The 14,330-nt window shown below is 40.7% G+C and overlaps 2 protein-coding genes across 2 annotated transcripts; both read right to left on the bottom strand.

The window, feature by feature from the left end:
• Nucleotides 1–644: 644 nt before the first annotated feature.
• LOC306750023 (hsp90 co-chaperone Cdc37-like) lies at nt 645–4,954 on the bottom strand. The gene is made up of 9 exons (XM_079233397.1): nt 4,893–4,954; nt 4,595–4,787; nt 3,820–4,101; nt 3,040–3,145; nt 2,833–2,948; nt 2,595–2,717; nt 1,546–1,728; nt 1,384–1,455; nt 645–1,274 (listed from the first exon to the last, which is right to left on the bottom strand). Exons 2-9 carry the CDS (start codon nt 4,700–4,702, stop codon nt 1,134–1,136), a joined length of 1,131 nt encoding a protein of 376 aa, XP_079089523.1. The 5' UTR covers nt 4,703–4,787; nt 4,893–4,954; the 3' UTR covers nt 645–1,133.
• Nucleotides 4,955–7,291: 2,337 nt separating this feature from the next.
• Nucleotides 7,292–10,387, bottom strand: LOC306749849 (vascular cell adhesion protein 1-like). Its single transcript, XM_079233184.1, has 5 exons — nt 10,261–10,387; nt 9,520–9,786; nt 8,194–8,526; nt 7,854–8,108; nt 7,292–7,783 (listed from the first exon to the last, which is right to left on the bottom strand). Exons 1-5 carry the CDS (start codon nt 10,310–10,312, stop codon nt 7,776–7,778), a joined length of 915 nt encoding a protein of 304 aa, XP_079089310.1. The 5' UTR covers nt 10,313–10,387; the 3' UTR covers nt 7,292–7,775.
• Between the last annotated feature and the right edge of the window lie 3,943 nt (nt 10,388–14,330).

Below are 14,330 nucleotides of genomic sequence, written 5' to 3'. Positions count from 1 at the left end.
GAACGTCTTCACTGTTTTCATTTTAATATTAAATTGCAATAGCCTGTTTAAAGAGATCATATAGCAACCAGCTAGTCAATGCTGGCTTTGTATGCTAAGAGATAAAGGATCAAAACTCCTTAGATATTGTTTAATCGTGTAAGCAGACTAGATGGCATGCCGCAGAAGTTCATTAAAACCATAAGAGACTTAACTTGGAAACAAACACACTCTGTTATTTGTTGCTATCCAAGATAGTCAAATAATGCTTTTGTTTAATTAAGCCATTTCACTTAATATTTGTTTATTTCTATGGCAGCTCCGGCACTTTCACCTTCAAAATAAAAGCATCAAAAGTGAAAGTGTAGAATCCAACCACACCCATCTAGAACAAGCACTGATTTTGTGTTTAATATTGGTTGTGTCTTTTGATGTCTAGTGTGTACTGTGATGTTCCAGCGGCCAAATCAAATTCTTCTATTATACTAACAGTACCACTGAATGTCACATTTTTGGGACATGTTTAGAAAACCAATGCCCACATGCAGTCGCTCCATGTTAAAACAGCTAATTCTCTTCTGACTATAATTTGTTTACCTTAGTTTATGATTTGAAAAGCAAGTCCCCCACACCTTGAGTTTTTAAACAAAACCACAACACTTCAGTTTGGAGTAGTTGGATATAATTCAACTATTATTTAAGCAAGTTCGTAGAAAATGTCTCTTCTGGGAAATAACCATCTCAATACATTGGTCGCTCAAGCCCTAACAAACAAAAAACAAAAACATTTGGTAAATCCTACCATCCAATTCATTAAATGCACAACCTGAAAATGTATAGAACATTTTTAACCACACAACAGCACAAGTGAAGCAGGCAGGCACTCCCACACAAACTGACAAGTACAAGGAAGAATACAGCTGATGTCAAAACGAAACTAAAAAGCCCTAAACACGAGCAGCAGTTTCTTTTCCAAGCAGGAGTAACTGATTCAATGTAGTTGTGCAGATAGGTGAACTCTAATACCTCAAGTCTCAGTTTAGCATTTTAAAGAAGTTATTTCATTGTTCCATGATTGATAAACTAGTCATACATATTATGGAGGCGCAATACAGTAGGTAAGTACATTTGCGGAAACAAATCACAGGTGTTGGTCATTCCTTCTTAGGTTCTTCCTGCTCCGGTTTCACCTCCTCATCGGTAGCTTCTTCCTCTTTTTCATCCCCAGCGTCTGGCTTGGAGTTGGGGACCCAGAGGCCCGATTCTATGCAATTCTTCATGTGAACCTTCGCCTCCTAAATCATTCAAACAATCACATTTATTAACTGGCTCAAATTAGGTACTTAACTGAAATAGGATTCCTAGCAAAGAAATAAAGCTGTCGGCTTTAACAAGGGAACCTACCGTTGGGTCCATTTTGCTAATGACATCTTGCAACATTTGGATGTTTTTATCATCAAAGCATTTCTGCATCTCCTGCAATTAAGAACACATTTTATGCACTTTAAACTAACAAGATAACATGAAAGCAGAGTGCGGAGGCTTCTTGAAAACTGAAGAACTCACAGCTGGCAGGGAGTCGAACACCTCGACAGGATCGAGCCCTCCCGGTCCCAGACGCTTTTGTCGCTCCTCTTCCTCGTATTCCTTCATGGCCTTTTCAATGCGGATCTTCGCTCTGCCCCGAACCCGCTCCTTAAAAGACTCCAGCTCATCGTTGAAAGCATCCTGGTACTGCTGATCTGCTGTCTGTGAGGAGACACGTCATTTGGTGTGTTGGTTGCAGTAAAAATTAGCATTTAATGTAATATTTCAATTGTCGTGATTGATTGTTGATTTCCAACTCAAACAGTAGAGGCATTAAAGCCAACTAGAGAGAGGGAACATGTTTAGAGATAACCGGTCTTCTTTTCCACCTCATCTCTCTCAACTGCAGGAACACTCCTCAGGCACTAGGAACATTTTGAGTACCTCATTGTGATTTAAAATTTAGTTACGGGAACATTTTACCCCCTAAAAGGCTCTGGTCGGGAGGTAGTACTTTCTGAAAGAACAGGAACTTTCGGGGCGGGGTTTAGAGGATGGCGATCGCCGATTGGTCAAATACACACAGAACTGACACTTCAACTCACTGGACAAGGAAGTACTCTAGTATTGATTTAGGACAAAGGAATAACGTTTCTCTTTGTTTCATAACATTACAAGTTAAGTTAGGATTTGCTGTCCTTTTCTGGCTATTGAATATATTGTGATATTGTGAATGAAAGAAAAACTTTTTTTTCTGATTCTTTTCCAGTTGTTGCATTGTAACGCACAAATAAACTACCATTAAAACAGAACAGTGATTTATTGTGAAGACAGGCGCTCTTAGTTTCCTTTTCAACATGATTTTTTTTTAAAGATGAAACGGGCAAACTGAACAGCAGGCTGCAGGGGTGTTTTTAAACAATCACTGGACTAATTTGTCTGATATTCAGATGTGAAGGAAGTGTAAACCGGAATGTGGAAAACTTTAGTTCCTAGTTTAGGTTCAGGGTTTAGTTCCTCTGTTTTCTTCATAGTTTCGGGAGTTTTTGGTCACAAAGAGCGAGGAAGTATTTCATTAGATTTTGTACCTTAATCTTGGCAAAGAATTGCCGAAAGCAGCCGCGGGGGTCCACCTTCAGGCTTTTTGCCAACTCGAGAATGAACTGCATGACGATGGTCTGATGAGCCACTTGCTCCATCAATGCGTGTTTCTACAAGAAGAAAGGAAGAAGAATTGAAAAATAAAGAAAGTGAGTATCTCTTAGTTACGGCCCGTAAAACTGAAATCAAAATGCAGAAAAACACATTATTTGTTGTGGTCTTTACCTCCTCCACTTCCAGGTCAATGCACATGATGACCAGGTAGTTGGCGGTCTCTTCACAAACTAGAGTCGGGTTGTCAGAGAGGTACTTCTGGCTGTCGTCCCAACGTCGCATCATGCCTGTAGGGAAGACAGCAATGAAGGACCAGCTCCACTTTCTTATAAAACAGGCACCCTGGAACATGAATGGATGGATGTCAGTAATCCTTACCAAAATGTTTGATCTGCTTCTCATTTTTCTCAACAAAGGTTTTGTGCTTTTTCTCCTTCTGTTCTTCAGTCTCTTCATCAGAATCAGGTTTGACATTGACAACGCTCTACGGAGGATGAAAAGAAAGTGGCAGAGAGTCGTCATCACAAACTGGAAGTGAGGCGTGTGAAGACTTTAACCACAGGCACTTTCCCAGAGCCCATTCGTTTTTTATTGAGCAAAAACTGGAGAGCAGAGGAGTTACCGGGAGTAAAGTAAAGAACTTTTTGTTTTCTTTCTCTAAAATAATGTTAGACTACGATAGATTTTAAACATTTTCCCATATTCGGTCATGTACAAAAAGACCCCAAATGAGCACTATAGGCAGACTGCCTGATAGCTGTAAGCTAATAATATAAACATCCATTGTAGTGGAAGCGTTTGTGATCCATATAACAGTTGATCACTGTAACCAGTTTAACATCTGCAAGTCAGCAATGTTGCAGACTGACTATGTTCATGGTAAAGAAGAAATTATTTGTTCAAGTCAACATTTATGTGTTTTTAGACGTAGATGTACTGACACTGATCCTTAATACCAGATTAATAAGTATCATATAAAATAAAAATGCCATTATTATTCTGAAACCCAGATTTGCCTATTACTATTGTATTATTACAATCTTCTAAAAAAATTAATTGTTGAAATAAGAGCTGTTAATAGCATAGGTGAAAAATATCACCATATGACACCCATTCAAAATGTTAGTCACCTCTCTAGCACCCCGTTGTCGGCCTCACCTTGCTGAAACCCTCCTTGCTGAGCGTGTCGACGTTCCACGGCATCTTCTTCTCTTCCCGGTTATGTTCCACCGACTTCTTCTCCCAATCGCGTTCCTCTTTTTTCAGTTTCTTCTCCTCAGCCTGGGCTTTGTTCAGCTCCGCTTTGGCGTCATCAGTTGATGAAATACTCAGCTCTTGTATTTTCTTCTGTGTATCCGCCAGCTTACGCTGACAATCACGAAGTGACTTGGCTATGTCTTCCCCTTTTTTATCAGAATCTTCCATTCGCTCCACACGTGCCTGAAGAACAAATATGAATTAATACAGTCACATATCGTTCCCAGCAGCAGGCGCAAAGGTGTCCTGTTCTCTTTAAGAGCTGCTTCTTAAAAGAGAACAGGACAGGAATGGAAGGCGGGGGATGTCCACCATAATACAAGACTGTGGTGGACATCCTCCACATTTTAAACTTATTTGATTTAAATCTATATTTAATTAGAGGATACACCACTTGAGATGCACCAGCTATTCAACAATTCAATGACACAAAACAATCTACTTAGTAACCCCAACAAGGACATACACATAACCGTGTCATCAGCATATAACTGAACCAAACAATTAGAGATTATAATCGCCGAGACAAAGAAAGTCGACAGTAAACTGAAAGATGGAAAGTTGTCACCGACTCCAAAATAGTCACTTCATCACTGGTATCAGGAAACATGCACAACAGGCTCACAGCTACAGCACAACGTGCGCCATTAAACCAGAGATTCGTGTATTTAAATACCTGGTGTCTCCATCTGAAGAGGCTGGGTGTGTCGATGTTGGGGTGGATGTCATCCTCATCGTCTGACACTTCGATGTGGTCCCACACGCTGTAGTCTATTCTCGACATGATGCCAGCAAGAAGCTCACAGCGTTAGCTTCGGATATGACTCGGCTAACGTTAAGTTGGTGGGCTAGACGAAGATAACCCGGATCTAGAAGCAGAAATACAGAAAACACAACAAGTTCAGCACTTTCCAGATGTGTCTTCAAAACAGCGGCCGGCTGGGTTGAGCCAAGATAAACGTAGAAGAACAAACCTAGAGCGGACTAGCGAGAAACGGCTACAGAATTCTAGAAAGATTTGCTGCTGCAAATTTCCGTTTGACGTCAGCGCGTCACTACGTCGCACTGACGTCATGACGCCGGAAGACAGAGAAGATGCGCTTTTTTCTTTCTGCAGCCGTGACTTTTTGAATCAACACTCTTGTTTTTATGTGTTAGTTTATTTGACATGAGTAAACCTGAATTTTCTATTTTTGTACATTATGTTTAAAACAATCTTTTGATGTTGTTTTCCCTCCACCTGGCGATATAAAAACAGTTTATCTTTTTATTCTATTGAGCTGATTTTAAATTTGCACTTGAACTGTTTCAGGGTGCAATAGTAAATATTGTATTGTGTGCAATTTGTAGCCTTATTTATGCTAATTTAAAAATGAAATACTTATATATATAATTTATTTCAATTTGTTTTATTATAAATATTTATATATAAATATATATAGTTAATACAAAAATTGAAAGAAATTGTAAATTTTGCCTATTTCCTCAATTGTATTGAATTTTCTTTGGAAATGTGGTTGTTGAAAATACTTCTTTAAGAACAGCACATTGACAAATAAATAATGAAACAGTCCTTTGGCTAGTCAAGCAATCAAGAGCTTTTTCTTGACGTAGAGCACCTTACGTATTCTTGAAGAGTAAGGTGCCTGGGCCTGACATAGAGCAATCTCACAGAGAGAATTTCACTGTCGAAGAGACAGATGTATGTACCCTACTAGTGTATCTAATGGAAACAAAGTCACGAGACACAGCTCAATGCTAATCAAATTTAGAGAAAGTGTTTCCTGCACAGGATGAGTTGTTGCATTTCCTGTCCAGATAAGCTAAGTTTGAGGTCTGCAAACACAAGCTGAAATGGCTTTATTTGATCTTAAAAGACAAAATGATCTTCTCGTGTTTAGCACATCTTTATCTACAGTCTTTGGGCCTAACCAGCCAAATAGTTTTAAATCTCCTGTGTGGGTTTACCATGAGTGTGCAGGGCCTCTAACAAGTCACATATGCAATATGACCGTCTCAGTAGCTCGTTGCTGACATGCAATTAACAGGGCATGGACAAAATAACACTGGAAACAATTGTCTTTAATAAATTCAACATTTGCCATCTTACACTGTAATGTCCCACTTAATGTTGTGCCAAAGAGGTGGGACATTTTGTCAAATACAGGTAAAGTGGCGGGCCGTCAGGGCCATCTAAGCCTTCTCTGCTGGCCTAAACAGAATCACAAAGTTATAGCTATTTTATAATTCAATTTTTAAATTCAGCTGAACCACTAAAGGCCCAGGTAGAAAATCCACGGCCCGCCACTGTTAATAACATATAATCCTGTTTGTGTGACACCTCCAGAACCCATAGTACCAATACGCCTTTCTGCAATGTCATGTCTGCTATACAAAAGAAAGTAAGGCCTATTCAAATCCACTACATTGTTACAGTCAATAAAACATTGATACAATGCTCCTTTCCTGCAGTAATCCCATCAAAAGCTGTGGGCTAAAGAGAGCTATGTGTTGCTTTTCTTCTCCGTGGGTTTGGCGTCCTTGAACCCGGAGCAGCAGATGGAGTTTCCGGCCTGAGCATCGCAGCACCGCCGCATGTCCCTGATCACGTCCTCACACATGCGCTCCAGGTATTTGTTAGCTGCAGGACGAGGACCACAAAGGGGGGCGGGGTTAGCCACACGATCAAACGTGGGGTTTGCTTCAGCAACACACCGGCTTTCAAGAGGCGGTTTTATGTACCTTGTAAACAGTGCTGAATCGCACATGCTTGCTTTTGACACGGATCTTTCTGTGGCATACCTGGAAGGGAACAGAGAGGGACAATATTCAGAAGTGTCAATAAACATAAGACACTACGTCACTAAGGACTGAGTCCCACCTGTATGACTCGGAATCGTTGGTGAGGTCTTGGAGGTCGTTTGCTGCTGGTGTTGGCTAAACTAAGCTAACGCTACTTTCTCCTGCGACTGCGAGGCAATGTTTTGATCACGTGACGTGCCGAGAGCCAATGAAGTCATCTCTTAGAACGTGCAGCAGCGACACCTGGTGGCGCGAGGTGAATACACCACAGACTGGCAAACGACTAAATCGAATAAATGGCACATTATGAAAAAACTGTACATTTGAATATTACTTGGTCTTGTTATTGGTAGGTTTTAATCCAAACCCTTTAATAAAAACATTATGAGAAACTGCATCCAAAATAATAATACAAATGAATTTGATTTGTTTGGCACGCTTTAAAATAAATACAAAGTCTCAAGGTGCTTCACATGTTAGTATAGTCAATTTAATGTAATTATAATAGAATGAATGAAATAAGTGAAAAATACTTTTTTTCATTTAACTTTTATTAATAAACATAAGAAAATCAAGAAACAGTTCATATTTACAGTAATGGCATGCTGATCTTTAACATTCAGTATTCAATTTCCTGCAAACATTCATGATAATGTAGTCATCATTGCTGTATCAAGAGTAGCTACCTTAATGTTACAAGATAATTTGAATTAATATGAAAATAATTCTAGAAAAATATAAACTAGGGACAGGATATCACAAGGGAAGCATAAACAGTGAACTATATCACCAAACTATCTCACAGAACACATGTTAAAATACTGACAAATTGAATGACAGTTACCAAACACAGTATATTCAAATATATATATTTGAATATATTGATTTTTAAATTACATCTAATTCTGTTTGATAGCAAGATCCTCATAAATATCTGTTGAGTCATGAATGCATTGTCATTTCCGTCTCCAAAGCTGCAGCAGTAAAATCCGCTTAGTTAGAATCTTCTCGTATGTCCAATGTGGTCATCTGATCCAATCTCAAGGTGTCTGGTTTCACACACCTGAGTAAAAACAAAAGATTAGGACGCGGTGTAAGGAGACAATGTGCCCTTCAGAGTCGTCTTTGTTTACCTTTGGTCTTGGCTTTGACGATGAACTGCTTGCTCTTCTTCTCCAGTGCGTTGGAGGCAGTGCAGGTGTAGGTCCCTGGAAGCAGTGAGGAGGAGGTGAGAGCTGCTTCATCCTCCATCCTCTCCTCACTGGGATTGGAGGATTGCCAGCTGTACACAGGTGTGGGGTTTCCTTTGGCGGTGCAGTCCAAGGTCATTTCAGCACCCACTACAAGGTCCAAAACCTCGGGTTCGGGACTGAGGAACGTCGGGGGAACTACAGCAAACATCACAGTGATTAGATGCACCATATTTTTAACATATGAGAACTCTTTTTCCCCCAGATCAGCTTCATGACTTACAGTACACAGAGGCATTGAGAGGCTCCGAGGTCACAGTAGGAGGTGTCCGTGGTCCCTCCGGTCCGAGCTCCAGCTCCGCTACGCACCTGTACTGCGCTCCGTTCTCGTCTTTGGTTGGTGTGACGATGAGGACGGAGGACACTTGGACAGGCGAGGAAGATGTGAGCTCGGAGAATGAGTTGTTGTAAACCTCCGTCTGGCCCTTGTACCACCTCAGAGTGAGGTACTGGACCGGAGCGATGTTCTGAACCTCACAGAGCAGCTGGTACTCTTTCCCCGCCACCATGGGGCCGGTGTGGTTCACAGGCCGGATGGAGACGCTGTCTGGGGTCTCTAAAGGAATATTACACACAGTTTTAAAGAGAGTCCTCCATTACTACACTGTGCATAGGGATACTGATACGGATATCTGGCCGATACTGACTCAAATAGCTGGATCGGGTATCGGGGACAATGGGGCCTATCTGTTCAATTCTATCCTATGTTTTTATATGTATACAGTCGACACAGTGACATAGTCAGGACATGCAATCTATTGGTTTTGTGTTGAGGGACACGAATTGTCCGATTTTCCTGTGTCGCTCTAAACTAATTTTTATAATATGTTACAAAACAAAAGTTAGGTTTAGGCCACAAAACCACTTACTTGCATTTTGAAGAAACGTCACAAAAGTTAGATTGAGGCAACAAAACCACAACAACACTTTCACGACTTCCCATGATACTGGGCTGATACATTTTAAACAGGAATTTAAATTCCTTCAAATTAACCTCTTACCTGTCGTACTATTTATCAATCTAGATTGTGTCGGTGTGAGTTGCTGTGTTTTGGAGATGTCTGCCTTCTCTCCAATACAACGGGACTATATGGAGCTCGGCTTGTGGGGAAGTAAGCGGAAAACAATACACTTGAAAAACTCGACAACAATGTTTCTTTTCAGAAACCATGACCTACTTACTGAGATAATCCACAGGCCTTGTTGTTTCAAGACATTTTTCCTCATTTGTTTGTTTTAACCGGGGTTGAACTATCCCTTTTATTTTGCATTAAAAAGGTTTACAATTTGACCAAGTTACAGGTGCAAGATTTAATATTTTAATAATATTGATATACACACTTATATTGTATTTATTTGTTACATTTTTTTTTTCAAAGTTAAGAAAGCAACGTTTGAGTCTGACGTTGTCTCTCACAGGAAATAAAGATCCCAGTCTCTTCCACACAGAGAGGCATGCAGCTTATCATTCATCACTGGTGTTGGACCGGTACTCGGTACCTGCAGGTGTGGGTCTAGATATCGGTGAATACAACTGGAGTTAACTCACTGTAGAGCACCAGGTTGAGTTTCTCCTCGCACTGTCTGGGAGCCGTGAAGAACACCCCGTAACAGATGGGCTCCTCGATCCAGTCGATGAGACTGTCCACCTTCCACTGGACCGAGAGCTCCTGCTGAGTGTGAGCAGCGCTGATGGCCGACTCCCAGCCGAGCACACGGACCGGGCGAGTGGCTTCACAGCTGACTGACACCGGCTCCCCAAAGCCCACCACGACCCGGGAGGGCTTGAGGACTAGGGAGCAGCCTTCACCTGACACTGAGACACACAGCAGCAGTCATCATCATCATCATCATCATCACCTTACTTCTTCTTGTGGCACTTTCATTTTTAGTGGAAAAGCAAGCTGGAACTGTTATGTAACCCCGTTGCAACACACACAGAGAAATCACACTGGGAATTGGCTAAAATACGCCTGCATATAATAATTAATTTATCTGTTATTTCTATTCATCTGTAAATAATTCAACCTGACTGGTAACCCGTTATAATTATATTTGTAGATTAGAGTGAAGCCATGCAAACACAAACAGGCATATTTTATGCTTCAACGATCTACAACAGTCCTTTAATTAAAGGAAAAATAAACCAAAGCTTTACCTCATTATTGTCTCTGTTGGTCGTTCTCATATTCATATATTATCCCCGACTAAAGGTCACAGTTTGCCTGCTACACCACATTTTTTCACAAGCACTTCTCATAATCTATAAGCAAGTGAGAGGAACACTTACCTAAGTAAAACATGCAAAGCGTCGGGATCCATTTGAGAAAGTTGTTTCCCATGTTATTCTCTGCACTGAGCCGTCGATGGAGGAGAGAGAGAGGAAATTCCAACTTGAACAAGCTTGGCAACTCTGCAGGGAACTATGTTGGAACAAAAGGGCCCCCTTCATCTCAGCTGACTTGGGAGGGGGGGAGAGAGAGAGAGAGAGAGAGAGAGAGAGAGAGAGAGAGAGAGAGAGAGAGAGGGAGAACTAACAGGTGGCAGGCCTCTGAAAAACACAGCCAGATCCTTTGCACTGCACTGATCTTGTCCGCATTTTAGCAGGAAATTACAGGCTAATAATATTGTGCTTAGGATGTAAGACTAATACATTTTCTATTTTCAGTATCTAAGCGGAACAAAATGTGGTTAAATTAACCAAATGGACATCTCCAATACATCTATAATAATTGAGATGTCCTACCATTTATGCACATGGGAGAAGTTTGCAGAATTCAAAGCAAGTCCAAGTAAAAACTACCTCTGTAGTCCAAATATACATCTGGTCTTCATTATATTATCAGATTGAGTCGACGGTTTCTCTTTTGCAATACTCGTCCAGCTCTGTGTGTGTCCGTGTTGTGCTTTCAGACCATCTTTTATAATCTGCTGTGTCGTTGTCTCATCTGTGGACAAAAGCCTGCTTGTGGTTCTGTTGCATGCTCGTCTCCTGTTGCTGCTGAGCTTTGTGAAGTCCCAGCAGGAGGAGTGTTGGTGCAGCATGTAGCTTGTACGTCTCACACTGTGACCAGAATGCTACACAGCGTAACCGCTCTGACCGCAGAGCGACTCAGTAATCGGATGCTTCAGTCATTTCTTTGGGGAGTGTATTCATGGAGAGCACAGCTGAGGAATCTAAATGCACAGATTCATGCTCGAAGATGTCTCTCTCTCTCTCTCTCTCTCTCTCTCTCTCTCTCTCTCTCTCTCTCTTCAACACGACATATGTGAAGCTCTATGATAAAAAAATACTTTTTTTTAAACTCCATGACCAATTGAGCAATATCCACTCTGCCAGGTTGTTATGGCAACGCAGTCTGAGCATACACAAACGGCGCTTTCTGGCAAAAGCTTCAGTGGGAATGACGGACTGGACCTAAAGAACATGAGTTCAGGAGGGGGGGAAAGGCTTATTGGCACCGGAAGGCAGGATAACAAATGCTCTCCTTTACATTCACTCTGTGCACGACTAATTAGTATGGCAGCCTCAGCACGATGTAATGTAAGGCAGGTTGAAAGAGGGAGAGAGAGGGAGCACGAGAGGGAGGGAGAAAGAGGGAGAGAGAATTAGAGAGGGAGGTCCAAGAGGTTGACAAAAGGTGGCAGTGAAACATGAATGAAAGACGCTGGTTTGACCGCCTCCATCAGTATTCTGTTTGAGGATGATCACTGACAGAGAAGTTGACTTAATTTAACAAGTGCATGCAGAAAATGCATTAACACTTAAAGGATGTATCACTTTCTCAATTAAAGGGAGACACTAGGGGTCAGAGCAGATATCTGATATAGAGTTAGATATCACCATAAAACTTTGGTTATTTGGGGGGTTTATATCTCTTTGTATCACTCTATAAACCATAAAATACAATCAAGAACCATTAAAAAAAGTATATTTTCTCCATGTTTTAAGAAGAACATGTTGTATAAATCAGGCTATAAATGATTTATGAGCAAATGTATGAAGTAAATTAAATAGTCTAACAAATGAACTAATAGACATCACCATGAACCTTCTAGTTTATTGCTGACAGTTATTGTTTGTTTTGCATGTTATCTGAAACGTTAGTTTTAATATGTTAATGAGACATTATCTAATGGTAACATGGTGAATTTAGGAGAAATCTGCAGATGCAAATAAAAAAATGTGAAATAAACAGCTTAATGTGTATTTTTGGATGTTATCTTTCTACTAGTCTGAAAGAAGACATGTGAAGGAAGCAAAACAGCTCAAAAGTCTTGAAGAAAAATGTTTTTTATCTGTAGTGTCTCCACTTTAATTCTACTTTCACAATAACACAGGTTTACAAATGGAAATCAGTTTTTTTTTTTACTGGTACATCAGACACATGATTTAGTGGCTCACATTCAGTCATTTTCATTATGACCAAACTGATATGAAATTGTAGGCACAACACAGAACCAACACAGGTCCCATGGTCAGTTGTTTCAGTGCAAAAAGATATTCAACATTCCAAAGCTGTACCAGTGCATATTTAAAAAAATAATCTGGTGAAATTTGTACAGAACATCAATTGAGCAAAATGTAACAAACAATAAAAACCAGCAGTATCAACATCGTACCTCATTGCAGTGTTCAAACTTACTCAAGTAATTTCTGTCGCTGTATCGTAGTGTCTGGAAAGCATGTTGTGAAAAATGTAATCATACCTGAGTGGATTTAAAAACTTAAGTTTCCCTTAAAAATGTGGCCTTTAGTGGCTTTGCAGAATGAGAAAATGATAAGTAACAAGATTATAATGCAAGCAACAAGGCACCAATGTCTGTCATCAGCAATCATCAGACAGTTGTTTAAGTAATACAAATAGAGAGCAGCCGCTAACTGACCAAAGACACACAAAACATTCACTTTTTGGTCACTTAGGGGCAGACGAGCCCACTGGGCCTGACCTATTATGGCTTTAAATCCAATATGTATTATTCCTTGAGCTTTGTTTTTGTCTCTACAGTCGATGTTAAACTCCTTAGAAAAATATTTGGTTTTCCATTTTCAAATCGCATCCTCATCTCGTCCCTTTGGTGCGGTCACTTCGCTGTGACCGCAGAGCAGAGGGAGGAGAGGTACCGACATGTACCGGTGAAATGTTACGTTACATACACGCAAACTGCAGTGTGAAACACGCCTGAAGGAAAACTGATTTTGTTGTGGATAACTGTACGTTTGCTTTTGACGAATCACAATTAAGTTTCAAATGAGTCAGTGGAAGTCGCAAGTTGTTTATGTGTCAAAAAATATATATTTCAATTTCATTTTAAGCCAAACCATGATGTTTTTTACGAAACCTCACCAAGTAGTGTTGTCTAGTTTTTTCCCCTTCAATTTACAGATTGCAATTTAGTTTTATAGGAATTTAGAACTTACAGATGTATATACAAAATAATTCCATCCAAAGTCAGGCTAAACACTCACACAGCGTATCCTTCTTGAGGTCTACTCCACTTCCATGATAATGCTCGGGGTCGGGGAGTAATCTGATTACTGACCTGCTGCACGCGTTAACAGATTTACAGTGGCCAGACCAGTGAATGTAAACATGTTCTCCGATCACCTGCATAACCCGATTTCTTGAGAGAATTTAAAAGTACCGTTTGTTAATATAACAATATTGATTATTGGGATTTTGCTACAGCGGCCAAACATGAGCAGAAGTCCATGCAGAACAGAGCATGCCTCCAGGCTTTTAAAAGACACGATTCTGAGATGTTCATCAAAGCACCAAAATACAAATACATTTCACTGTAAAGCCATGCAAAATTGAATTTAAAAAAAGCCAGCTTCATACGGGTGCCGATGCGGCAGGCCGTCCTCTGAGATAGCCGCCTTTGCTGAAAGAAAATGCGCCTCCACGTGTCAACGTAAGAAAACCGACAATGAAGATCCCGACTCCCAGGAGCACACCTACTCCAACCAAGGCTGCAACGGTTGTGCGATTCCCTGTGGGAGGAGGGAGAGTTTCTGTTACTTTCTCTCTTTCTCTCAGCTCACCTGCTCAGAGCGGCTCTGTTTGTGATAAACCACACATCCCAAAATAACGATTACAACTAAGAACACAGCCATTAAAATCCCAGCAGTGGTTCCGGGGTGACTACCTGATGGGAAACAATAGAATGGAGGAGTTATAGAATAATGGCGAGACAATAATGGAGACGAACAAGATGAGGATGACTTTCACAACAATATCTTACTTGTAGCTTCGGTGACGGTGAAATATTTGGTCTTGGAGCCCTGGCTGTTGGACGCTGTGCACTCATAGGTTCCTGAAAGCTGAATGGACGGGGCCAACACGGATTGATTCTCGT

The sequence above is a fragment of the Taurulus bubalis genome, assembly GCF_910589615.1.
Source record: "Taurulus bubalis genome assembly, chromosome: 17".
Lineage (NCBI taxonomy): Eukaryota > Metazoa > Chordata > Actinopteri > Perciformes > Cottidae > Taurulus > Taurulus bubalis.
Note: the sequence above shows the minus strand (reverse complement) of the source record. Positions and strands in the feature narration are given on the sequence as shown.

What these genes read in the sequence shown, in the direction of transcription:
- LOC306750023 (XM_079233397.1), bottom strand. Translation starts at nt 4,702, where the DNA reads ATGTCGAGAATAGACTACAGCGTGTGGGACCACATCGAAGTGTCAGAC. An exon ending in GCAAGGAGGGTTTCAGCAAG is followed by an intron (nt 3,146 to 3,819) that starts GTGAGGCCGACA and finishes CATCCTCCGTAG; the next exon opens with AGCGTTGTCAATGTCAAACC. An exon ending in GAAGCAGATCAAACATTTTG is followed by an intron (nt 2,949 to 3,039) that starts GTAAGGATTACT and finishes TCTTCCCTACAG; the next exon opens with GCATGATGCGACGTTGGGAC.
- LOC306749849 (XM_079233184.1), bottom strand. Translation starts at nt 10,312, where the DNA reads ATGGGAAACAACTTTCTCAAATGGATCCCGACGCTTTGCATGTTTTAC. An exon ending in ACTCAACCTGGTGCTCTACA is followed by an intron (nt 8,527 to 9,519) that starts GTGAGTTAACTC and finishes ATATTCCTTTAG; the next exon opens with AGACCCCAGACAGCGTCTCC. An exon ending in TCTCAATGCCTCTGTGTACT is followed by an intron (nt 8,109 to 8,193) that starts GTAAGTCATGAA and finishes TGTTTGCTGTAG; the next exon opens with TTCCCCCGACGTTCCTCAGT.